This window comes from Chamaea fasciata, unplaced genomic scaffold (assembly GCF_029207755.1).
Source record: "Chamaea fasciata isolate MVZ Bird 193981 ecotype frontalis unplaced genomic scaffold, bChaFas1.0.hap1 SCAF_9, whole genome shotgun sequence".
Classification (NCBI taxonomy): domain Eukaryota; kingdom Metazoa; phylum Chordata; class Aves; order Passeriformes; family Sylviidae; genus Chamaea; species Chamaea fasciata.
The window spans coordinates 13,619,078-13,646,294 of record NW_027094094.1 but is presented as its reverse complement, the minus strand read 5'-3'; the positions used below and the strand labels follow the sequence as shown (position 1 = coordinate 13,646,294).

The 27,217-nt window shown below is 41.2% G+C and overlaps 1 protein-coding gene across 8 annotated transcripts in view; it reads left to right on the top strand.

The window, feature by feature from the left end:
* The window catches only part of ARMH3 (armadillo like helical domain containing 3), a 123,079-nt gene that overhangs the window by 24,264 nt on the left and 71,598 nt on the right, over window positions 1-27,217 (top strand). For 7 of the 8 annotated variants that reach the window (XM_066191066.1, XM_066191064.1, XM_066191065.1 and 4 more), the window contains exons 15-20: window positions 3,296-3,397; window positions 7,889-7,947; window positions 9,272-9,337; window positions 10,428-10,497; window positions 11,991-12,051; window positions 14,652-14,740. In XM_066191066.1, the coding sequence (XP_066047163.1) occupies window positions 3,296-3,397; window positions 7,889-7,947; window positions 9,272-9,337; window positions 10,428-10,497; window positions 11,991-12,051; window positions 14,652-14,740 (447 nt within the window). The remainder of the gene's footprint in view (window positions 1-3,295; window positions 3,398-7,888; window positions 7,948-9,271; window positions 9,338-10,427; window positions 10,498-11,990; window positions 12,052-14,651; window positions 14,741-27,217) is intronic. The other variant, XM_066191072.1, reaches the window with a different exon arrangement.

The following is a 27,217-nucleotide window of genomic DNA, read 5'->3' as shown; positions in this document are numbered from 1 at the left end:
AACGTGTAGAAATCCATCTATGAATTTCAGGTGCTTTTCTTTTATGCTGTCTGAGATAAAAAATGGGTTCATATTCTGGTTTGGAATGTCTCTGGCTGTTAACCTATAGTCTAAATTAAGACCTTGTAAAGTTTCAAAATATGTGTTAAAAAAGGTCTGTATCATGGACCAGGATAAGCAGCAATGTGTTCTTCAGAGTGATTTCTTCCTTTTTTTTTTTCTTTTCTTTTTCAGAAATGAGGCTTTTGCTAGAAACTGTTTATCCATAATATGTAAATCAAGTGTGCCTGTCACCATAGTTATCTAAATGTCAGTTTGCTTACTGTTGTTAAATATTCATTCACTACGTTCATTGTAACAGCTCAAGAAGGATCCACTGGGGATATAAATACATTTTTCAGACTTTTAGCTAAATCTTTTAGCTATTCATAATATTGGGAGTGAGAAAGCTTCCAGTCTTATTGCACAGACTTTGCCAGCAGACGTGGCGCATTAGTAATGTGTCAGGAGCCCCAGGTCTTTAAGACTGAATGGACTAAACCAGCTCATGCTTGGGAATGTGCAACCTCTAAAAACCCCATTACGATTTTTTATGTGATTCGAACAGTGAACTTACATTGATCTGTTTGACCTGTTGTTTCCAAGGGCTGCAGTTTTGTATTGAAGGTGGTTGTGTAATCCTGAGTTCCATGAGAACCTCTGCTCTAGTCTGGGCCTCTCAGTGCGGGATTTAAAGAATCCTGCATTTTACTGTTGGCTTGTCTCCTTCATCCTTCTGTGCCTGCCCTTGCCCCAATTGAAGTCTTACTTGCCTCATTACAGGGTTATGAAATACAAGCCTTGAATTTTGAAAGGTACTTCTTATTGAAGCGGACTTTTCTCTGAACCAAAATACAGTTGTATACAGGATCAAATTACTTCCCCTCAGAGCCCCCAACCTAGTCATCCAACAATCAGATGTAATTCCTCACTTCTTATGAGGTCCAGTCTTGTGATAAATACCTTTTTCGTTCCTCAAAAGTGAGAAAAGCCTTAAGGATTCCTGAGGATAGGCAGAAAAAAGATGGTATGATACTTAAGATGTGTATACTAGTGGTCTGCAGATCTGTTTCCAGTGCAAAGGGAGCCCTGTCTTAGGCTGTCTTTATAGCACGAGAAGAGAGAAACTTTGGGCAATTGTAATTCAAGCCATCTATGACCTCTTGGATGTGAGAACCTGTGGGTTTGACCCCCTAGGCAGCCACAACAGTCATGTTATTGTCATGTGAGGACAATTGCGTAGAGCTGGAAAAGGTCTCCTTAACTCTTGAGCCTAGTGCTTGCAGGCATGTCATCATACAATCCCTTGAATTTATCAAGCTCTGACTAAATCTGTTAAATTTGTTTCCCAGTGATTTCTGTTGGGGGGCAGTTTTAGCATCTTGTTCCTTGGTTAGAAATATTCAACTTTGCAACCTGGATTTCTGGTCAATTCATACACCATTATCATGAAGCAAAGGTCAGTCTTCTTCACGTGTTGGTTTACTCACCTCTGTGTTTTGCTGTCTCACAAGAAAGGTACTCTGTTCTTCTGGTCAACATACTAGAATGTCTTTAAACTTGTTCAAGTTTAAGTTTATCCTCTTTGATCATGGCTTCTGCGTAATTATGTACAGCGTTTGAGATAAGGCCTCACCAGCCCCTTGTGCAGGGCTTTACAGTGTTTGTGTCTCTGCTGGAAGTGCATTTCTGGATATGTGTTGTAGAACTGGACTCTACCTTCATGTTGGTAGCTTGTCATCTCGTGATCTGATAATGGTATTTTGTTTGCAGCTGATGAGCTCTCAGCTTACCATGGAAATAAATCCCCAAATTCCTGACCCTATGGCTTGCGTTGTTTAATTTCATCTTGTGTTTATTATCTCTTCTTGTTTTCATCCCATTCTTTGTGTGCAGTCTGAAACTCCTTTATGTTTGTATATCTCAGCTTTCTGCCATTAGCGGGTTCATTAGCAAGCAGCTGTTTCTTATGTCCAGGTCTATTCTCTAAACTGATGTCTACAGAATTCAAGCAGTAATTTTTTCTCAGGCCAGTAATTTCTCCGATTGTATCTTTTTTGCCAGATCTTTGATGTAGGTAAAATTTCTTTATGGGTTCCCACCTATTTCCTTCACTTTTAATTTTTTTATACTTTAACTGTATGAAGTGCTTTACTGAAGAGTTCCTAAGCTAGCATCAGTTTGGGAATTTTTTTTTCTGAGCTACTTTATCTTAAATGGTGTCAGACTTACCTGGCAGGATCTGCAGGCAAATGCATGATGCATGTTTCCCACTGATCTTTCTCCTCCCTTTCAATATTTCTTGTAAAGCTTTCCAATTGGAAAGGCAGAGAATGGCCCTTTAGGACAGCTCAGGCTCAATCATCAGTAAAAATGTGGTTCAGTCACATGATAGAGGCTTGACAGCTCATAAACTCAGTGCTTCACATGGTGCATGGGGAATGGGGGAATGAGCAAGGAGTCACATTGTGCAATTAGCTGAGGAAATGAGATAACTCCTTGTAAAGTCTAAGGCAGATGATGTCCACTGTTAAGGTGTCAAAAGTACACCTGGTGTCCTAGAGAAATGCCAGTGAACTGCTGCGGGTATGGCAAGTACATTTCTGCTCCCTGCTGGGTTGAGATGTATCTAGCACAAGCTGTGACTGCTTTTGCCTCTTGATTTTTATAAAGCTTCTGTTTCTGCCTTTCTTTTCTGTATCTTTGGTTGTGCAATAATTGTTACCTTATGTCTTGTGTGTTACTTCTGCAAGAGAGACTGTTGTTGAGAAGGAAGAATATGTTGAGAGGGAATTGACAAAGACCTTTTGAAACGAACATTTCAAAATTGCTGAAACAGAGAAAGACCGTCTCTGGGCGCATCTCTTTACAAAATGAGAATTGTGTGACTGTTAACTGTGTTGCTTGTAAGAACTAATTGGATATCAGTGAAAATATCCAGATTTCCCTAGGCTGGGGCTGTTGGTGAGTGCTAAAACAGTGGGCTCATCTCCCCGGGGAGAGCAGGGGCAGGACGGAGAAGGATATCACTTTGTAGGCTAACACAGGCTGTGCTTAGAGCAGGAGAAATGGTCTCTGAGGGAGTGATACCAGTCTTCATAACAAAATCTTTCCTGGGTGGTCATGGAGGAGGATGTCAGGTGGCCCTGCAAGTAGGCTGATCCTAGACCAGACCTGTGAGTCTGTGTCTTAGATCTCTGTGTAGTTATTTCTTGTATTTGTATAGGATAAACGTGTCTTATCTGCTTTGTTCCAGTTATAAGTTCTGCAGAGCTGCCTTTGGATGCTGATGTGCAAACGAGCAACCTGCTGATAACCTTCTTGAAGTACAGCTCAATTGTGATGCAGGACACAAAAGGTAGGTGAATTCTGTGGATGCAACAGACAATGCTTCTGAAGTCAGGAGGGCACAGGAACATGCCTAGTGACTCCAGAAATAGAAGTGGAGTCTCTTTATAAAAAGATTGAAGATTTCAAAATTTTTGAAAAAATTAAGTGATTTCTTATTGTGAGATAAGACTTATGAAGGTAGTAGGAGAGACCTAATGCTGGCAGGAGAGATGTCAGGTGGTATAGAAAGAATGTAATAATAAATGATAATACCTAATAACCAAGCTTGTCTATATGCAAAAGGTGTGAGTATATCTGATTCACAACTATCTGTCAGAGAGAGGAAGTCTGAGACCAGAGAACTGTATTTTTAAGAACACTTAGAAACTGACACAGGAGGCAAAGCTCAGTCTTGGAAGGAAATACTTCCTTTGTCCTTTGGTTAAACAGGTAGCTCTGTAATTATAAATAGGACAGCAGCAACTTAGACTGCACTGGCAGTAATTTGCTTGAGAAAGTATCTTTCTGTGTTGTGTTTGTTGTTTCTCCTGTAGTTCTGTGGGGGTTAATTTCAGCTTGCTGGAGTTGAAGTATTGCTTAATCTCCTGCTCAGGGTACCCAGGGGTGCTGTTTTGCCCAGTGGTTATGCAGGCCAGACCATAGTTTGAACATAACAAGTGATCTTTGCACTGTATTTCAGCCTGTTACCGACTTTCGCTGTTAAGTTAGATATAACAACAGAAATATGAATATATCTGCAGCTATGATACATCAATTACTGAATTTCATGAATACTTCACATTGAATAAGAGAGCAGGCAGTTTCCTTTTATCTACTAGCTTGTATTTCGTTGTCTTGCTCTTGTTCAGTAAGCAAACTAGTTGAAGAAAAAGTAATAATTGAAATTAGGACCAAAAGGAACTTCATGCACCCCTATCTGGTTTTGGCTGGGACATTGTTAATTTTCTTCTTAGTATCTGGTACAGTGCTTTGATTTTGGATTCAGTATGAGAATGATGTTGATAACACACTGATATTTTGGCTCTGGCTAAGAAGTGCTAACCCTATGTCAAGGACTTTTCAGTGTCTTGTGCTCTGCCAGTGAGGAGGTGCAGAAAAAGCAGGGAAGGAGCATGGCTGGGATAGGTGACCTGATCTGGCCAAAGGGATATTCCACATCATAGAATGTCATGCCCAGTATATAAACTGGGGGAGTTACCCCGAAGGGGACAATTGTTGTTTGGGGACGGGATGGGCAGCAGGCAGTGAGCAATCCTATCATGAACTGTATTGTGCATCACTTGTCTCTTTGGTTCTGTTACCCTCTCTGACTCTGCTGATGATAATTATGATTTCTCATGATTATGATGATGAGGTTTCAGTTATTAAATTGTTCTTATCTCAACCCACATGATTTGCCTTTTATTTCCAATGCTTCTTCCCGTTGTGGGGAGAGGGGAAGCATTGCAAGTGATTGAGCAGCTGCATGGTACTTAGTTGCTGTCAGGGGTTAAACCACAACTCCTTGGAACCAAGGCAGAACCAGGTTTACCTTTATCTTCTCTCAGAGGTATTGCTGCCAGGTTTGAGCACCAATGGAGCACCATTTTCAGACTATCCATTCCACTGTTTAACTGTCCTTATTGTGAGAAGGCTTTGTGTGCTTTCTAAATTCTTTGCTGTGATTTAAATTAATTGCTAGTTATCTTCTCCAAGATAGATATTGAGAACGGGTCATTTCTTTTTTTATGTGTCAGCCCTTATATATTTGAAGTCTGCTTTCATGTTTCCTCTTATTTTGTCTTTTGAACTAAACCACATCAATCTTGGCTCAGTCATTTTAATAGATTGCACACATGAGGAGGGCTTACCAGCTCTCTAATTTGCTCATTCTCATTTGCTTTTCTCAGGGTCTGTCTTGCTGATCCAAGACTCTGATGGGACAATTTAATGTTTTTCAATGTAACTTCTGCACTTCACAGTCACTGTAATGTGGAAAGTCTGCACAGGGCCTTGGAAACTTCCACACTGGCTTAGTGTCAGATAGAGTGGGATCTGATAGAAGGGATTCCTTACTAAACAAGCCAGTGAGAGATGAGTTACTATGTTATGAGGCAGGAGTTGATGTTTCTTTCTTTACTTTGGTTCTAGCTTGTATCAGGTCTGAAATGTGTGCAGCTGATTGACCTCCTTCCCACCATAGTAGTTTATGGCAGTGAGCTCCACTGAGTGATAATTTAAGAAGTGTGCCTTCCAAACCAATACCTATTAATTCTAGTGGGTGTATTCCTGACCTTGTATTTTGATTAGAGATGGAGCACTGCCTAATTTTTTTTCTTGTATAAGATCAAGCGTGGAACAGACTGCTCAGAGAAGTGCTCGAGTCACAGTCCTGAAGGTATTTAAAAGACATGTAGATGTGGCAGTTAGGGACATGGTTTACTAAGAGATTGGCAGTGCTGGATTAACAACTGGACTCGGTGATTTTAGAGGTCTGTTCTAGCCTGAATGATTTTATGCTTCTATGTGACACCAATATAGCAAGAAGAATGAATAATTCTAATTTACTCCATGTGTCTTGGGACAGGTGGGATCACTTAGAGGGGAAACTGCTTTGTTCCACATCCAGGACTAGATAGTTGCTTCGGTCCCGTCCCAGAGAGCATAATTTAATAGATTGTGTTTGCTAGGCCCTTCTCTTATCCTCTCTTGTGTCAGTCAGAGGCAGCTGCCTTGGGAGAAACAAAACCTCTGTGTCATTTTCTCCCATCTGCAAAACAGGTTTCATACTGATACACCTCCCTGTAGAAAGTGGTCTGCTTTGTTGCTTTAATGAAGGTTGCTGTGAAAGTATGAAGTGTGTGTGCAGGTAACTGCTTGCATAGCTGCCCCTTAGCTCCTGCAGATGGTCTGATGTTCACAATACACTGGCAGAGGGCAGAGTTCATGGTGTGAAACAGGAGCCTTTACAGCATGATCTCCAGAGAGAGAAGTGGTAGCAGCACCTACAGAAATACACAGGGAGGCCTTACAGTATAAAAATAACAAGACTCTTGTGTATCAATTTTATTCTAGGTCATTTCTCTTTTTTGCTGGAGTACAAAACTTCACACTTAAACATTTTAGCTGAGGTAAGGAGATGGGAGAGACTTTTAACTCTCCCATTCCAAAATTCCTCTTCATCTTACTTAGTGCTGCGAGATTAAATCAGTACACTTCAGGGTACATCTTGCTAGAAAATATCTGTCCCTGAGCAGCATAGAAAAGAAAATAAAAGATGTGTCAAACTAGACAGAACAGCTGGCTAAGCCCATTCTATCTGTTTTTATAATTACCATATACACACCAGCTAGCAAAGTGTTTGTAAAAGTCACCTGCAAAGAAGGAATTTGGCTGATGCTGTCTTCTGCTTTGTATGAAAGCATGTCTGACTGTTTCAGATATCCCTCTCCTTTGAGTTTGACTCTAAGGCAGATGTCTGGGATGGTGTGTGTAGTAGTCCTGTGCTTTAGAGGAGTTGTTGGAAATCTCAGGAATGTGCAATGTTAAGTCTCCTCAGAATTTAGGTATCAGTGTTTTGTTGTTTTTTTGGGGCTTTTTTTTCTGTTGGTTTATTTTTGTGGGGTTTGGGGGTGTGTGGTCCAAGTGCGTTATTTTTTAGAATGAAGATTTTTAAATGTGCTTGATTGAACAGTGCCTTCTACAACCTGTTCTTACCTGGCCCTGCTTTGAGCAAGGATTGAAACAGGGGTTTGTTCTATCCCATGTTACCCCATGACTATATGTATCTTGGGGCTTTTTATATTCAAGGTTAAAATTGAGAGGAGTTTTAAATAATCCAAAAAAATTGTATTCTTCTGCCTTAGTCCCTCTGTTTTGCTCCAGTTGTCATTCAAGTCAAAAGCTGTTTGAAGTTGTGAGATGAATAAGAAGTTGTGGAACGTGAACAGGGTGAAACTTGTGGCTTAAAATGCTAAGTCTTTGCAGACTCCCCTCTTTCATGGTTTTGCAAAGAGCAAAGTAGGTCATGTCTCTCAGTATTGGGGTTAAAACTTGGAACTAAGAGCATAATGTCAGCAGTTATTTTGCTCCACAGTGCTGTGCCTCTATGAAAGCTTTGCTGCTTGTTTCATAACCTACAGCAAAGGTGATGTTTTGCTTTTCCACCTTGTCTAAGAGAGGGAACGGCGTGCCTCTGCTGTAACAGAAAGACAGTATTTAGAGTATCTGTAGAAGTAAAACTGAGTGAGACAGAAGCCCAGAGGATAGTTACAATGGTGTTAGAAGTTCAGATCTGACCCTTTGCTGTTGGTGGTGACTGGTGACAGTCAGGTGGGATTTAGTGGCCAGGTTGGAGGGTCAGTGCTTAATGAGAGTAAACTATTTAGCTGTCATGGAGGAAGTAGGACTATGAAGAATCTCCAAGCTGGGCTTTTCTTTTGCTGCAGCAGCTGCCTTGCTCTTCAGCCTTGCTAGGCTTGTGTGGCTCATGGGGGACTTGTTTTTTTCTCCTTTGCAGATGAGCACCGGCTGCACAGTGGCAAGCTGTGCCTCATTATCCTGACATGCATAGCAGAGGTAGGTTTCTCGCGTGAAGCGGCTCAGCAGATGGTGTTACAGGGCTCTATCCCCTGACTCCTGTGGAGCAGGAGCTGAATATCCACGGTGGTACTGAGTGGTGAAGTCCTCAGGCATTTACTGTTTGCCAGTATACTTGATGCAGTACTGTTAAAGTTGACTTGAAACTTGAAAATTGGATCATCTTATTCGAGTTAGTCAACTCCTGGGGATGAGGGGAAAAAAGAGTGAACCTAAGCTTTTTGTCTTAGCTTCTGAGTGACCCTGTGGTGTGGCTTTTAGATGAGTAATGTGCTAATGGCTTTCAGCTCTGTGCTGTTCATGGTAAACACAGGCTGTGCAAGTATCCCTTTTGCCAAAGAAGGATGTGAGTCTGAAAGTAAGTCACGTGTTTATAGGTCCCTACAAGCAAGACAAGAAACAAATGTGGTAGTAGGGTGAGAAAGCAGCATCACAGGGCTATGTCAGCAGTCCTGGCTGAATGTGGCCCTGTCTCGTGGGGGGTGTGTTCTAATGGCTGATTGATGTCCTGAATGGTGGTTGTTTGTGTGGCATTTACATTTGGCTTGCTTACAAGTAAAGACCTTTCATCCTTAAAGAATAAATGGCAGTGAGGTTGATAGCCAGTGTAAGGATTCTGTAATAATGTTTCTTCAGGGTGCAGCCTGAAAACTAATCATTTACATTTAAGATTTTTCTAATTAAATGGTTTTTGCACTTGTTCTTCACGTGGATGCTTAGATAACACAAGAAATTCTGTTCCTGCATAACAAGAGCGTTCTTTGGTTCTGACCTTAAATAGAGGGTATATTTATTACTTATTCTGGCTGTGCATTATCTGGAGAAGCCTCTTGAATTTAGAGGTGGTCTTGGAATGAAATTTGCTTGAGGGGTGGAGCTGCTCACAAACCTATCTGCTAGCACTGCAGTAGCTTCTGGCATCAAAATGCTGATTTAAACCTTTATCCAGAGTCACAGAACTGGTGTGCTGGAGAGCCACCTCTTATATTATACACCTGGAGCACTTGTTAAACTTGTGACACCATGGTGTGTACAGTCCAGAGTTTAAATGAGCTAAAGGGGAGAAAGACTGAATTACTGCTTTTTTGTTAGCAATTTATTTTTCTAAAGTGGAATTGGGATCAGGAGGGGTTTACTTTTGTGTGACTAGAAATCTGGGTGGGACAAGAGGGATTGGACAGACGACTTTTTAACTTTATGGTTGTATCTTGGGAGTTTTACACTGAAACACATGTGATTTGAAAGGCAACTGTAGGGTGTTGGGCTTTTCATATCTCCTCCCTTTTCTTGCCCTTTTCAATAGGATCAATATGCTAATGCTTTTCTTCATGATGACAACATGAATTTTCGTGTAAACCTACACAGAATGGTGAGTCTTTTCCTCCAGATTGTTTTCTCTTTAGGATGCAAACACAGAGGATTTGAGTATGTATGAAAAGTATGTGTTGAAAATTGTGTCACAGACATCTAACCTACATTGCTAAGGCATGTGGAAGTACTGTCAGAAATGCAGTAGTTGCAGAATGATTTTTGAATTACTCTCGGAATGTCTCCATTCTTCAAAGAACAAAGAGCTCCTTGCCCTGTCAGTGAATTCAGAGGCCTGTGTAGCTGGCGAGAAGCTGTGTATTACAAGGTCTCTGAGGAAATCAGTGATAGGGAGAACTTTCTGCCTTAATCTTCAGCGAGCATTAGCCCTCATGTGATACATAATAGCCAGCTGGAGTTACACTAAGTGCCCTTATTTGGCTTCGGCTTCATTCTGGGTGGAGTAATTCACTTTCAGGGAGGAAAGTTTTTTTTTTTTCCAGAGTGTTTTCCTGTGATGGAAGTGTCCTTACCTGGCTTATGAAGCTCCATAGTTACAAGTAACTTGAATGGTTGTTCTAACTTGATGCATTCTGTCTTTGTGGTACTGGAAAATTCCACCTCATCTGACAATGAAGCTGCAATTGAAAGTCACTCACTGTTCAAGAAAGAAACAAACATTTTTACTTTAAGGAGACCATGCTGCAAGAATGCTAGTCATTGCCCCTTAACAACAGATTTGCTATCCAGTTAGCCTTTCTGGTCTGTTACAATGAATGCCAAAGCCATTGACTACTGTACACACTGTTAAGAATCCCAATCAGACTTCTGGACAGAAACAAATCAGTATGTCAACCAAGGGGGAGGAATTTCTGTGTGAGTTGTTTTTGTCTTGGGGTCCCTCTCCTCAGTAGAACAGTGCCCTTCAGCCACACATCTAGAGAAACAAACCCCCAGTATCAGCATGCTGGAAAGCAGGCACAATTTTTCTCCAGCCACGGCCTTTAGGGTTAGTATGTGTAAGATGGCACTTGGAGAAAAAGACAAAAGGAAACCTGTGCTGATGGTACTATTTGCTTGAAAAATACAGTAATACACAGACTGTCACTTCAGGCTTCTCCTGACTTCTTTTCATCTTTATGTGTTTGAAGCCGATGAGACATCGGAAGAAAGCAGCAGACAAGAACCTGCCCTGTCGTCCGCTGGTGTGTGCAGTGCTTGGTGAGTGTTCAGAGCACTCTGTGTGTGCTTGTGGCTCCTGAAGCATCTCTTGTTGAGCAATAGAAATATGAGATTGGAGGATTAAATGGAGCAGTGGATGGACTTAAAAGAAGGACAGTTACATACTAAAGATGTTTCTGGCAATCCATGCCCATCTTTATACATGGCTACCTCTCAGACAAATCCAAGATTGCAGCTCTGTAGCAATAAATCCTGTATACATTTGCAGAAAGTTTTGCAGACACTGCTTTGCCTATTTGACCTGAGTTTTTAACAAGAAGGAGGGCAGGTGATTAATAAATTCAGTGTTTAGGTGAGTATGGTAGCAGCGACAAGTACTTTGTAGATGATATGATGGTGGCAAACCCATGGTTCACAAAAACATATTTTTGAACATGTTTGCTGGGCATTGAGCCTTTTCTGAGCCAAAAAACCCCAGGAATGTTAGTAGCTAGGATTGGTTTTGCCTGTGGATATGGAGGCGTAGTTGAAAGCTTTTCATGCAGCACATGATTAAGTTGTGACTCTCGTTACTGTGGAGGCCAAAAGCACATATGGGTTCAGAAATGGATGGAGCCTGGATCCCTGAATGGCTGTTCAGCCTGATGGTACCGAAGCAGTCTTAGACTTCAACATTTTCAAACACGATTGTTAAAAGCCAAGACAAAACAGCTGCATGAAGAATCTTTCTAGGGCTATCAGATTTCATACACTCTTCACCTACACTGTTTTTAGTCACTCCTGAGTCACACTGCTGGGCTGTTACTGCCCTAGGAGGCTACAGCTCACGATTGTTACCAGTGGCTTGGTAGAAGCATTTCATGCTGAAGTTGGGTCGAGCACACCCCCACACACATTCAGTTATCGTTGATTACCGTGTCTCATTTTTATTTCTATACTCTGTCTCTTTTCTTCACACTGGAAGCCCTTAAATGTTAGACACATTCTCCTTTTTTCCTTTTTTCCCTGAATTAGTCTTAAGCAGAAGCTTAGCCTGTGTTGAGATCAAGGTAGCTTTATTTGCTTCAGAATTTGTTTTAGGAAAAATAGGTGTTATTTACAATGTCTCTTTAAGTAACATCTAGGTTGAACATTGTTTCTGGCAAGAATAATTTTCTAAAATGTGGTTCTTAATGGAATTTTCCATTAGTGACAGGACTTGAAATATGAGAGCAATTCTAAACATCAGAATTCATGGTATAGTCTTTATTTGACTAATAGTGGGGGAAACCATATGGGGAAACAGTGCCTCAGTGCAAATTACACCATGTACAGCAAGCTACAGTATGTAGTTTCCAGTAGTTTCTTTTCTAGTTCTAGCAAATGTCTAATGTTCTTTAGAACAAACAAACAAAAAAGTGGAATTTCTTTCATCTAAGCAGGACTATTGTCTGGTTGAGGTAGGTAGGTGGGGCAGTTTGACTTCCTTGTAGTCTACTAAAAGTTGACAGTAGTCAGCTCAATACTTACTTTATAATTTTTTTTTCTGTCAGATTTGATGGTGGAATTCATTGTAACACACATGATGAAAGAATTTCCTATGGATCTCTATGTGTAAGTGTCTGTGGGGTAACTCACTGTGATTTCATTTGAAGTTTGAATTTAGGTAGAATTCTGCTCATAGAGCAATCTTCTGGCTGAAATAACGCTTTGTGGCTGGTGGGGAGCAGGATGGCTTTTCATGAACTCTTCCAGTAACTTTTTCTACTTCAAAAATCCTCTGTGTGCCAGAAAATTGAAAGCAATTCAATTTCAAACTGTTTTCCTAATCTACTTGATCTAACACAAAGAGCTTTTTGGTCTAAAAGAAGTTTCATAACACAGAGTCATTGCAACAATCTCCACTTCCCAGAAGATGAATCTTGGTCTAGAAACAGAAAAGACAGTTTTGAAAAAGCGAGGATGACTGACATGAGGCCTGGAAGGCAGTGTGGAGAGGGAGGGAGGTTTAAGCCTGAAATATCCTGCTAGGCAGCACGGGGTAAAACTTGGCAATGGGCAAAAGGAGATTAGAGGACAGAGCTACTCATGAGCACTACATGTGTTCCACAGGGGCCTCTCCAATGCTTTGTACTGCTTTAGCCTGGAGGGCAGAAGTAGGATTTAGACAGTTTGTTGGCTTTGCTCTGACTGTTTGTACAGTGCTGAATTTCCCCAAGGCGCGAACAGCACTATATTCTGTAGGGAAGAGAAAGACACACAGGATGTTTTCCCTTAAGGTAACTTTTCAGCATATTCCGATTTTGCCCAGATAACCTTGCAATTACAGTGCCTTTTCAAGGGTTGTGCAGTTCAATTTAAGTTTGGGAGAATTTATTCTTTTATGACAATTGCAGAACTGTTTGTAGATGGGTGTAATGCTCTGGAGTTTCACAGGAAAGGTGGGAAATTCTTGGACTCAAAAGCAACATCACATCTAGAAGCCCCATAACACTAGAAATGATGAGCAGTAGCAACCATCAGTGGACATTTGTATCCATTCATTTTGGCATGTTTGTGCAGTCCTTTCACTGTACTCCTGTCTGAAACCATCTCATAGCAGACACAGTTATTGCAGACAAAGTGGGTGTTCTGAATACACAAGTAGTGTCATACTTCTCTTCAGTACATTTAAGAGGTGACAATATGAAGCTGCTCAAGGCTGGGCATATTAATATTTAAAAGAGAAAACCAAGTTGCTTAGACTAAAGGTACTTTTTGTCCATTATGTGTATTATGAACCCTCAGCGTGAAACTTAAAAAACAGAGACACCCCACCAGGATGGATAACTTCATAATGTGACTTACAGTCAAGCAGATACAGAGGTGGAAAGATTCTGGGCATTTTCCAGTGCCAGCAACATCAGAAATAGGAGGTTTCTCCCCATAGTGATTGCTATTCCTGATCTGAAGGTAGCTGCCTATCCTAGCTGGTTTGCTTCCTTTTCTTGGTTGAATTTATGAGGATCCAGTTTGAAGTGCAATACCTAATGTCATGCTCAGCGATTATAAATAGTTTTACCCTTATTCAAAGTTAGTTTCAGTTCCTACCTCATTGTGGTATTTTTGGATTATCTATGGGTCTGAAAAGGGTAATGTATACCTTCTGCATATTTTTTGCTATAAAAGCCTTGTCTTGATCTTTTCACCTACTTTTGAATAAATTCCATGGAAAGTTTTAGAATTTGATTTCTCTGTGTTTATCTGATGTGCAGTGTCTTTCAACAGTATCTTTTCAGAAAGATGTGGGTTTTAATGAGATAATGTGTTTTTGAGAAATAGGAATTTGGTAAAAAGGGATTTTTCCTTTTTCTAGTCTTCCTTCTATCTTTTCAACATGTCAATAGCTAAAAATAGCTTCACCTAACAAATTCAAATTTCTGTTTATTTTTTGTCTTGTCCTAAATGGTAGTGCTGGAGAATTTACTCATTGTGCTGTATTTTTACTTTGGATGTTATTTGTAAAGAGTATTTGTGCACCTAAGAGTTTGTATGAACACTAGATGCTATAGAGACCTACAGGATTTGGAGACTTGACAAGTGCACTACTTGTATGCTGGGGGGTTCCAGAGCTTGTATGTGTATTGCATGAACATTCCAAAGCTCATACTTAGGTTATTTTTTTAAGGAGACTGGAAAACTTGATAGAAATATATATATATACACACACACATATTTTAATGTAATTAGGCCATACACCTCAGTCAAACTAAAAATCCCATACTTTTTTTGACACCCTCATTTCCTTTCCCAGCCTCATCACTGGCACAAGAGAAGTGGAGAAGCTCCATTGTGTCCAAATTTTACAATAACTTGCAGTATCTCATATATATGGAGCCTGCAAGTTAAGTAACTTGTTTTGTAGAGTTTATGAGGCCCTTAGATTAGGGTAGCAAAGAGTGAGATGTATTTATTGAACAGCAAACATGCATTTGTGGTCAGTCCAATCCTGTTGAGTTTAAACTGGCAAAACAGGCCCCTTTCTTTCATTTTGTCAGATTCTTTATTTGTGAGTGTTGATTCTTCTTAGGAGGCCAAAACCAAAACTCCCATCCTTCTCTGATACTCTTTGAATTTGTCTATTTTCCTGCTGCTGATTTTAGGGATATTTCCAGGCTTGATGTAAAATTGTGGGAAGATGCAATGTCATTAATCTTTTGCCCTCTCTTTTCCAGACGGTGCATTCAGATTGTGCACAAGCTGCTGTGCTACCAGAAGAAATGCAGAGTGAGGCTTCATTACACTTGGAGGGAGCTCTGGTCAGGTACTTGGCCTCTGCAGAGACAGTCAAATAGGAAAAACCCACAGTGGTGGTTGTTTTGTGGCCGTGACTGCTTGTTCCATTGCTACAGGGTTGAAAAGCAAGCAGCAGTTCTGTTAAAGGATCTTTATGTTGTTTCTTAGTTGCTACATGCAAATTGCCTCCTTTGGAAAGTCAGTTCATTATCATAATGGTAGCTAATTTACTTTCTTGTCTCTCCATGCTCACTATGGTATCCAAATGTCTTTGTTTTTCTGTTCCATTACCTGAGTCCCTTTTTACCTGATTGGAGAAAATGGAGTCATGTTTTATGGAGTACTGTTTCTCTCTGATATTTGTGAGTAGAAATAAGGTAGGCTCTTGGGTAAAGGGAGATGATCCTTGCCATTCCTTTTACTGTAAGAGATGCTCACACATAGAATAGTGTGTGCAGCTCCTGAAAAGAGCAGCCTTGAAATGTCAGTGTGAGGGAAGAGAGGCTTTTAACTTTGACCTTTGAGTTGATGGTAGATAGTCCGGTTCATTCCACTTGCATTCCGAGATAGATAAATAAGTATTGTGGAGTGACATAATCCACTGGACAGCTTTGTAGGACTCTTAAATGATGCAATCATTGTGTGGGAGGTCTGGGGAAGGGAGTAGCAGAATGGGTGATGAGGACTAACAGACATCTTTGGTGGATATGGTATGTGCTTCAGTTCTTATCTAGCAAGCAGTGAAGTAGCTCAGCTACGAAAGTACAGTTAATCCCCTTGATGTTGTGGCTTGAACAAGAGCTTTATGAAAATTCAAGGAAACATGGCCCTAATTGTGTATTCCTGGAGCTGTGCTGGAGACCTAGGATCAGCTACTTGCCTGGTGTAATGCAACTCCGATCAGAAATTTGAGACAGGGATGGCTTTTGAAAGAGGCTGTGATCAGTGGTTTGTGAAGCTGTTCTCAATTGACACTGAGCACTTCCCTTCAGTAGCCTTGCCCGGCTGAGATGTAGGTACAGAGAAATGAACCCACAACCTGAGTCATTTTCAGTTATTAAATTTTCACCTTGTGTGACATGTGGCCCATTCAGACTTTCTAAATTATTCCTGCAGAAGGTGAAGCGGGTGCCACTAATTAAGGGATTAGCAGTTCCTTTTCAGTTGTTTTCCTCAGAACAGAGCCCCTAGAGGCATGGCTGTGGTGTAGTGCCAGTTTAGGAGATGAGTGTGTACAATGTGGATGTCTGTTGTGAATGGAAATTGCATCTGACAATGTGTGTGGTATCTTCTCAGCAGTTTCAGTGAACCAGAGCCATTTCTATTTGGCCAGGCTGGCCTGGATCTTTTCTACACACTGGCAGAATGAGAGTTTGAAATACAGCACCTTTTGCTTGAAAGTATTGTTCCACAGTTCAGGGAGTACACGCTCTTAGGCATCTTTCAATCCTTAACTTTCCCTATTTTAGGGGAGGAGGAAAAATTAAAATACTCACTACACACTGATATTCAGCATCTTGGGATATTCTTGTTAGCTGTTTCTAATTAGCTGGTGTTTATATAGACCTTTGGAAACATAAAGTGCCTCAGAAGTATTAAGTACTGCACATGCTTTGAAAGCAAAGCAGTTATATAAAAACACTTGGGTTAGTCAGGTTTCTGTGAAGGAACTGGAATGTCAGCACACCTGATGTAGCTGAAGAGCTCCATGATTACAATAGATTTCTGTGTATTTTAGTTGATCCTCTCCTGGGAGTAAACTACCATAGAATGTTTCAAAATAATTATTTTTTAATAGGATGTTGAGGTGAACAGAGAGATTCTTCTGTAGCTGCTAAATGGTTTATACAGGCTGGAAGACCCTGGGTGAAATGGTGCATACACCTGTAAAAGGGCAGGTCCTGGCTGCTCCAGGTGTGCTTCTAGAATGCTATATAAGTTGCAGAATAAATGCTAATTGCCGGCCCTGTCTTGAGATCTGTTTCATACTTAACTCTTACCCTGTCAAGATTGCTCTTTGATTACCCAGAATGCTGCTGCCTTTGATGTGAAAGAATGTCTCTTTTTGTGGTCTTGATCAACGTGACAGACAATTCCAAACTGGAGCACAAGACTTCTGATTTGATTTCTGTCCTTCGTAGGACCATCAGGCTTTTTTTTTTTTGGATTGAAGAATTAGTTATCACAGCTGGATGGACAGCTAAAAGGGAGCAGTTATTCACTGTAAGGTCTAAGATATAACAGGTTGCCCCATCAGGTGTGCTTTACAGAAGGTCTTCAAGCCCACACTTGTCTTCTGGAATGACAAAGCGTGTGATGACTTAAGCAATGCCCCTGTGGTGCAGTGTGGATAATAGCAGTGGAGGCCCCCCAACATAGCTGAGTGGAACAAAGAAGCTGGAGGGAATTTGTGGAAGGAAGTATTGAAAGAAAGGGAGAGAGCTCTACCTGGCATATAAAAGGAGGAGAGTTTTTTCAGGCAGAAAATTGAGTGGGAGAAGACAAAGGATACTGTGGGGTAGGTAGTCGGTATAGGGTGCGGAGGAACTGAGATAAAGGTTGTAGGTGGAAGCAGTAGCAGTGTATGGAGCCTTCTGTTCACTTGCCAATTCTAATGTTAGCTAATCTCTAATTAAGGAAAGCCGCTTTTGTGTCATCTGATGGATTGATGCTCTTTCTTTGTGGATGCTTTGTCTTCAGTATGGAAGGCCAGCAGCACTTTGAGAGTTTCTGCATTTACTTTGTTTGATTTTAATTTGCAATGATGGCAGATAAAAGCAGTGAAGCCAGGTGCTTTGGTATCTCTCCGGACAGGTATCATGCTGTTTATGCAGTCTGTAATGCTTTATACTTTTTTGGATATGCCACTATTTGGCACATTGTTTCCATATGATCTTATTTCTGTTGAACTTTCTTCTGCAACATCTGAGTTTAAAGAAGAGCAATATTGTTACAGTCTCTGGATGCGATCCAGCCTAAGCTTCTCTATTAGGACAATTTTTTCGCATTAAGTCAAGGGACCAGGGCCATGGCACTCAAAGCAATATAAATCTCTAGCTGTGCCGACCAGATGACCAAGAATGTTTAGGTGCCAGAGAAAGATGCAGGGATTTGAGAGCTGGAAACAGGATTGACAGAAAGGAAAATCTGTGGGTGGCAAAAGTAGTGTGTAAAAGCTGTTTCTAGCTAAAAGCAGTGTGAAAATAATATCAGATTACTAGTGGAGCTAAATTCTGAAACATCTTAAAAAGAGGGCTGGAGAGTGAAAAGCAATTGTAATCTGATTAATCTATGAAAGTGATTGGCAAATGCAGTTACTGATAGTTGGACCAGACATTCAGATCCAGAGATGTCTGTTGATCTTGGTTCTTTTTTAGTAGCCTTTTGCAGCAGTCTGTTCACTTCTGTTCCACCAGTAATTACTGTGCAGCTCTTCCCTTTGGGTGCTGAAGAAAATCTTCAGGTTTTTCACCACTGACAATGTACCATTGCTGGTGACTAGCCTGGAAATTTGGCCAAGGTCAGAAACTCTTAAGTGGATATGACTGTGTTGACCTGTTTACTTGCAGACATTTTGGCCAACTGGAAGTGTCCTGAACTGTTATGCCAGGTACCTTATACTTCTAAAACACACTGACTAATTGAATGTCAAGTGTAAAGTACTTCCTAGAGCTGATAGGAAACTTGGGAACAGCCAGTTCCCTCTTCTCAGAAACAGGCTGTTAGGCCCAATGTTCTTGGGCTAGTTTGTACAACACTTGAGTGATGGACAGTGCTATATGTGTTGTTGTTGTTGTCAAGCATGTATGAGCTATGCCAGAAGAATTTTCATGAGTCATTTAAGCTTTTTATATAAAAAGACCTCGTTTCTTCAACTCCTCCCACTTCAAAATTAGCAAAGCTTGAGCAATTCACTCGGAGCTTAGGGGGTGCAGGTAACTTCTTTGCAGTTGCTATGGTGTGCTTTAAGCAAAAGCTGTGTTTAAAGAAGCAAAAAAGCAATATTAATAAAGACTTTTAATAGCAAGAGTAGAGCCTAAAAATCTGAACTATAATAATAATAATAATGGTGAAATAGCTATTTATTGGGGCAGTTGAATGCAAAGTAGGATTAAAAGTTATATTGCCATTAGTAAGTGTTGAAGATCATTTTCCAAATTGTTTTATCATAAGTCTATAGTTCATTATCTTCTAGCTTAGTTAATTTGGTAGATGCAGAATGCACTGTTAAAATAAGGGTTTTTCAAATACATAGCACCATCAAGAAGTAAATTTTTCTCCTTTGTCATTTTAGGGTTATCAAAGCAGACTTTTACAGTGCTACTAGACAAAATATACTTTTGTACACTCTTCAGATGTTTTTGATAGGTTCTGTATTTATAGCAAGGATAGTACTGCGTTCCTTTTGGGTGGATACTAAAAATGTGAAGGGTTCCTCTATGAAAGATTACAAAATAAAGAAGCAATTTTTTGTGGGGGAGAATTCTGCCCCCCCCAACTTTCTGTATATATAATACTGCCCTTATGCAGTCCATGTTTAAAATGGTATTGTTTAATCACTTTGCATTATTATTTTTGTGACTGAAACAATGATTACTGAGAGTATGTTATCTGTGTCTTTTCTGGTTCTACAACTGTTGATCAGGTCTCCTTCAGCCTTCTGATTTATGTTGCTGTACAGACTGGAAGTCAGGTGATGTTGTGTCTTCCCTTCATCTCTAATCCAGCTGTCACTGTCACATTCTGCAGCAGTTACCTTGCAAGGGAAGCTTATCTTGCAGCGCTCGTGGAGGCAGGATTCACACACTGGTGTACCAGACAGTCTAGTTCACTGGCAAAGTTCCTTGTCACCAGATGCCATGAGAGTTTGGAAGACCATAGAGCTGCTTGGCCAGCTAGCAAATGGCTTCATTTCTCACACAAACTAAAGCCTGTAACTGTTTTATGCCATGGAATACGTACTGGGAGTTGGCAGCCCTTAGGGGGTCCTGCTTTCTTTACTTCCAGGAATGTTGGTGCTTGTAATATGTGGTATTGTGGAGGCCCAAGCTGGGTTCAGGAACGCAGCAGTTAATCCTGTTATCTATTTCACAGAATTCAGGAAAGGATTGAAATTGAAAGATGGTTTTATAAAATAATTTTTGTTTATAGTTGTGGTGTGTATTGTGGGTTGATATTCATTGATTTATTTAATTTGTACTCCTGGCAGCACTCCATGTTACCCCAAAGAAAACTCCAGTCCCATCTTAAAAAGCTCACTTACAGACAGCAAGATGGGAAAGTCAGAAGGAAGACTGCAGATGTCTGCTTGTAGTATTCTGGTATCATTCTCAACTGGTGGGACATTGTCATGCTCACGTTTCCACATTACCTCCTTCTACCAAAGCTAGAATATTTTCACGGGAACACTCCAGCCATTTGGTGAAATGCCCTGGTATTAAACTCTTAAAGAAGATAGTGTAAGAAATGCAGAAACTCAGTGGCTTTCTTGTAACGGAGGATGTTCTAAATTCCCTGCATGGGTCATTTTTAGGAAGCCTCTGCTTTTACTTAATTCTAGTTTACCTGTACTTTATGTTAATGTTATTTTAATACTGATGACAAAGAGTTTGACGCTGATAGCCAATGAACAGAAAAAGAATAAGATCTGTGGCTATTATTGATCACCTGGTGAGATCAGGATGGGAATTTCTCAACCTAGCCTTGCTCATATAAGCACAAAGGAAATTTAGTCACTTGCATGGATAAAAGTCTGGTAGCCTTTTGGTCATCCTGCCTTGGCTTGTCAGGTCTCATCCAGATATGTTGCTCCAGCAAGTACTGGAGATGACTAAAGCTAGGAAATACTGGAGAATTTGATTGTGAATCACTGACAGTTTGCAGAGCATAGTGACCTACTGGAGATAATGTGATTATTTCTCCTGGGAAATGGTCCCATTAATGATAGAAGTGTTACAGTCAGCTGTTCAAAGCTGTTTCTTTATCTACATGGAGGGGTTGCAGCACTCAGGATGCAGTAATTTATCCCAGGCCCCTTTTTGTGTTCAAGTGGCATCACTCCTGGGTTCCTTGCCTTGTGTTCTTTCCATGTTCTCACACAAAATTTCTTCTCTTTCTCCAGATTCTCCACTTTCTGTTTTAAAACCTGAGGCAAAAATGTGCAATGTTAACTCCCAAGACTGCTGTTTAACTGTGTGAACCCGCACTGTCAGACAAAACAGAATTTAGCTCAATACTACCCTTTCCTCTAAAGAGGGATGAAGCTTGTGGGTGTGTGCTTTTTAAAAAAAATAATTATTTATTTTTAAGAAAAAAAGCATATTGTTCATCTGAGCTTTAGCTGAAGTTGGGAAATTAGTGTTATTTCTTAATTCGTGCTGGATTGCCATCTAGCAGCATTGCTCTAGCATCAGCAATCAGCATTTCCATTAAGCTTGCAATTTCACACTGTTGGCTCCATTTAGGTGGGAACAGTGAGTACTGGGGATGGGGGCTATATAAAGAAAGTAAAGGGTTGGAAGTGAAGTAGCCTGCTTGACTGATCCTGGGAGCGATGGGTTGTGCCAGCATGTGCTCCAGCCCTCTGGCAAGCTGTTGATTCTCATTAAAAGAACAGCCTGCTTTCATGGATGTACCCTTGAGAGCGAGTCATGGGGAAAAGAGAGAACAGCTGTAGAGTGCTGGTGGTGGGGAGCCTGCCAGTTGTCAGCTGCTTTTTGCCACAGAGCTGTGGTGGCTGGGAGGAGGAACTCGACAGTGCCTGTGGCAGCAGGAGGGAGGGTAGAGGAGCATCCAGGCAGGGGATTGTTACTGCAGTGAGCAGGATGCTCCTTCCTGATCAGAGCAGAGCAAAGGAGCTGGAGCATGTTAACTAGTGATGTTGGCAGAGCTTTTATGGCTTCCCCTGCTCCCCTGAGAGAGGACTGCAGCATTGGTGCAAGAGTCTTGTTTTCTAGTGCTGTGGGTGATTGACAGGAGGCTGCAAATGCTGTCCCTGAGTAATTGGTTTACTTGTCCAAGAGTGCTGGGATAGTTTGTGCCTCAGGGAGTTATGGTGTGTTAGTTTGTAATAGCAATGTAGCTATTTCTCAGACATGCTTCCTATTTCTATAACTCTATCTGTAAAATACCTCTGTTGGTTCTTTCCTGTCAAACTCAATCTGTAGATACTTATCTGCTGAATTTGTTTTAGTCACTGCTCTTCTGAGTGCCTGCCAAAGCTGAATGTGGCCAGATCTGCATCCTCCTAACACTTAGGTCATCTCAGAATGTCATATTAGAGCCTTTTGCTTCCTTAATGCTGAATTGCCTTTCAGGTATAGCATTTTCTAGAGGTGATTACTCTGTTCTGGGGTCTCTTTGTGGCTGCACAGTGGGCTGTACGGTTATCCTAGCTTAACCCTTGTGACTTCCAGTGTGGAACAAGAGAGTGGACTGGTTTGTGGTTATGGTATTGTCACGTTGTGACAATCTGCTTTTTCCACATTCTGTGCTGTAATTTCCCTTGTGTAAGGGAATTGTGCTGAATTTTGGAATCTGGAAGAACATATAAGAAAGCATTGTTTGGCCTGTTGTTTTTCAACGAGCATTTGATGTTGACCATTTAAAGACAAAACACTAAGCGTAGGTGGACATTTGATCTGGCCAGGTAGAGCCAGGGCTCACTGTGTTGCTCTATTTATACTTCCAGTGCTGTTGCAGATAGTATGGTCCTGGTTTCTCTTGTATGTTGGAAGCACTGAAGCACAGAAAAACCAGTGCTGCTTCCTGAAGAATCTAATCCACTCTGCTCTTAGTTGCAGCCATAGTTGCACTAAGCCTTTACCAAATCTGGCTTACCTTGTACTTCAGTGAGGTAGTGTGTACCTACCTTGGGAGTATGTACATGTGAACAGAGTGGCTGTAGGAGGTCCAGGGTGGTTACTGTGCTTCTGAAGCACTTGTAGGCAGGTGACTTCTCTGCAGCATGGAAATGTTGCTCAGATGTCATGATCATCTGCCTTCTAGTGATATATGGGTGGGGGGATCCTTCTAAGGGGGTTGTGATTTGAGGCACTGGAAGGAGGACATTGAATGCACTGTTGGTTCAGTGGTAACTTCTAGAGGGAATGAGAGTCACTGTTCTTCCCCATGTGCCCTGAAAATTGAAAGGTAGAAAATTAGAGAATTTTAGTAGAGCACTAGATCCTGTTAATGGATGTTATACTGCAGCTGAGGAGCCCTCACATCTCTCTCTCCCTTGCTCCTTTCTTGAGGGCCATTATATGCACCATTAGAAGATTCTTGACCTGTAAGTGCAGCAGATGCAGTGACACAGGCCTCTGTACTGTGCTCAACCCATCCGAGCTCTCATTGATGAGTGTCTCAGGGCTATTCTCTTCTGCTCCATTGTGCAATAACACATCGGAGCCTTCTGATGCTCCTGGCAGAGTCTGTGCTACATTCTGACTTGCTCAAGGGATGATACTACTACTTTTTTTTCCCCCCTTTTCTCTTGGCCTACCTCCATGGTCTTGTTGCATTACACATGATCCAAACAGAGGACACTGAGACACTAAATAAAAAACCCAAAAACTTTATGTGAATCCAAATTCAGCTGGGCCTGAATATATTTCTGTCTGAAACAAGGCTTACAGGGAGAGAAGTAAGTCTACTATGCAAATAGGAGTAGGGGAAGGAGGGAGTGTAGGGCATCTGTAAAACGGGATTTACCTCCTTCCTGGTAGAAGAAAAGGAGAGGTGGTGCCTGCCCACAGTCTTCTCACAGAGGATTGGCTTGAGGGAGGGCAGCAAATAACCGAGCAGGCATGTCCTGGTGCTCCTTGGCAGACAGTGTGGCTACAGAAACTGATAAGGGAAAGTGTCTTCAAAAGCAGCTGTGCAACGAAAGAGCTAAGAGGTTCTTTCACTGCAGTCATTTCAGTTTAAAAAGTAGGGAGGATATCTATGATGTCACTTTTCATCCCTTTGCCATAATAATCCTTTGGAGAGAAAATTGCCCAAGAGCCAACCTGCTATATACCACTTTTCACATACAGCCTGTCACATGGCTCTGTGTCCATTCAGCATGCTTGTCTACTTGGGTTGGAGCCTGTAAACATAGGTGTCCTAAGCTGTGTTCTCTTCTGTTGTTTTAAGAAGCATAGCCAGTGTACTCAGCTCAGGTCACTTACATGAACATACTGGTGGCTTCTTGTTTTGTTACAGCCTTCTTCCTTTGTTACTAAAGAAGTCCTAGTGACACTGTTCTATTGTGAAATTATGGATGTTCAAGACTCAGCACAGTGGATGTTTCAGGTCCTGCTAATGAATGCCAGGAACAGATATCTTTAGGGAGGAAAAAAAGGCTCTAGAGGGTATTGCAAAAATGGTGCTTTTTTCCAGTTAATGTTGAAATAAATCTCATACCCAAATCATCCATAGCTGTTAAATCCTGGCACATAAGTTGGGATAAGGTGGCTGAGCCCAAGGAAGGATCACATTGGTGTCTGCCTGTGCAGCTGGGAGACTGAACTGCTTCTCTGTTGGGGGAAAACAAAAATGGGGATAATTTCCTGGCTAGTGTGAGAGGGCAGCCTGCAGATGGGGTATGAGAGGCGAACAGTTGATTGCAGCAGGGAAAATGTGACACATCTGGTTTGGCTTCAGATTGTTTAGGAATAGTAGCATCAGTGCTCTATTGGAGCTCAAGGGCAGAGGGGTGTTCAATCAGTTGGACTTTCCTCTAAAGGTTTATTCTGTGTGTGTAATTGTTGCTGAAGGGCACTAGGCATGTGAAGCCAGATCTAAAAGTTGTTAGTTCTGAAAACTTCAGGGCATAGCTGTCCTCATTTTCAGTACAGGGTCTGCCTTACAAACTACAGAGACATGGCAAAGGGATTTAAAGGTTCCACAGTGTTTATGGTCCTTAGAGACACTTGAGTAGAGGCTGCTGCAGGATGTGCCGGCTAGGAAAAAGATTGGTTGCTCTTTTAGCATCGAAGTAGTGTATATCCCAATTAGGAACACTGCAACTTTTTCAGGAATGTGTGGTTTCCTAACAGTTGATAAATTTGTCCGTGCAGGGCACACAATGACTGTAAACCTCTGATGGGTTAGTTCTTCTGACCAGGCTCTGAGCCCAGCACTTAGTTTCTTCTTCATGTGCAGCATGTCCCTCTCCTTCCTAGTTCTTAGGGTAGGAACAGCACAGATAGTTTTGAGTGGGCTATGATCAGTGCAATTCAGGCATAAATACTGATTTCATGCAGAGGTAATCTCTTGTCTTTTTTCCAACTGAAACAGGAAAATTAAACATACGTTCATCGCAATGACTGAAACAAATATAGGGTAGAACAGAGAAAGTTCTCCTTCAAGTGTTGTCACCAATACGGAGCAGTACAAGTACTTCAGGGTGGTCTATGAGAAGTACTGCAGTGGGCAGTTGCAGGGCACTTGTCTTTGTCATTTGGTGAGTGCTTGTGCTCTGGACAAATACACTCGTTCTTTTAAAAATAGTTTCTCCTCATCACGGACAGCTTTCATGGTCACTGTTTTTGGATGTTCAGTGGTGGCTTCTTGTCACGCTATGCCATGACCTGCTGACAAAGGCCATTCAGCAGGGCTCTGATGGGAGAGCAAGAGACAAAGAAATGAACGTGAGGCTTCTCACAACTTGTTATAAGAAATCCAGAGCTCTGCTGCTTGCTTCCACAAGCCCAAACTGCTGTTAGCTGAACAGCAGCAACACCTGGCCATGAGCTGTGGCCCTGTGGACTTTCATGGCTGGGAAGGAGGTAAAACCAGTCTTGTAACTACAAGATGGAGAAATGGCCGATGAGCTGCTATGACAGAGATGCAGGGCAGCTGTCTGCAGTCCAAGGCACTGACTGCAGGAGACTTTTTTGCTGTGGAGGTTTGGTTACCTTGGCAACCTGTTTTTAGCTGGATCTTTGCTCCGGTGGAGAGCCCATCTGTACCTGCTACTTTGTTTTGAAATGTTTGTTTTGCAGAAAAATAACTGACTGGTGTTTTCAGAGCTGTGTTATTGTGGAATCCAGGCTCTGCTTTTGGTCCCAGGAGTTTGTCTGATGATGGGGTGATGATGGTATGGAGAGTTATGTGGCTGGATTGAAAAGGTGTTAATGTATCTGCTTCATGAGGTGAGCTGCTGACATGGAAGGGAGAGATGCTGTTACTGATGGTTAATTCTGGAATAGCTCTGAAAGATACATCGCTTGCATGTCTGGAGTTTGCAGAGAATCTTGTTCATTCCTGGTTTGCAGTTGAGCATCAGCGACCTCTGGGACGTACCTTCTGCCTGTATTGAATAAATACCCACCTGGGGGCTGTAGGGCTTCCCTTTTGGTGTGCATATATAATAACTTGTGATACTCGTGGTGAGCTTTTAGTATTGTAAAGTAGAGGTTGCAGGACTGTGTTCAGAATGTGACAGTTTTGTTTAATTCAAGATGTGACTGGTGTGTTTGCATGTTTTTGCTGTTGTTTTTTTTTTTTTATTTTACTTTTTTGAATACTTTGTAATCTTAAAGGGGATGGGTATCTAAATACTGCCTATATCTCATTCCTGTTCCCTTTGCTTTATCACTTCCTCTTTCATAGCCTGTACCTTGGGCTGAATGATCTTTTCTGCATCCACTGTGGAGTTCTCCCAAACCACAGTTTATTTTTGCACCAGTTGCTGGGTAGTGTATGACACTTGTGTAGTGGTGGGGGGAAAAATGGATTAACAAGTTCTACCTGTGCCTGTAAGGAGTTGGAGTAATGCCTGGTATTATTAATTGTTCTGTTGGATGAAGTTACTAATTAGTAGATAATTAAGAACCTTTTTAAAAAGGTGTGTACAGTGTTCCAGCATTGACTTTTCAGGACATCTTAATTCAGATGTTTTAAGTCTTGAAATGTGTTGACTTCAGAGCAGAGAGTACATTAAGAACCTCTTCTAGTCAGGCATCAGCTTTCACTCCTGAACAGCTATAATGCAGAAGAAACTAGTTTTCTGAAAATTTCAACAACTAGGAAAAAAAAGATAAGGAACTTTACATTTTATTCAAGTGCATGGAATGCAGTTGTTCATTGTAAAGTCTGTTTGATTAAAGCATTTTTAGCCAACCTTTTTGTTAATTACCACTGTTACTAACTGATACTGGGTGGTTACAGCAGGAGCTTTTGTTGTTTTATTATTTAAGACAAGTGTGAACCAGATCTGTAATTTTTACAGCACAGCCCCAGATAACTGACACAATAAAGTACTACATCCTTCTTTTTACTAGTGCATCAGCATTAACACAAAACTACAGAAAAGCTGTACTGTGGGGGTTTTCTTACCTTTTTTATTTTTTATAACTGCCTGTATCAACAAGAGTGACAGTTTGGGGCTGACTATGCATACATCATGTTGGTGGTATATGAAGCAGAAACGAGACAGTTGGATTCTCCAACCCCAAAGCTCACTCCAGGATCTAGCAGATAGAAAAATCTCCATGATCTGACTGAGTTAACGAGA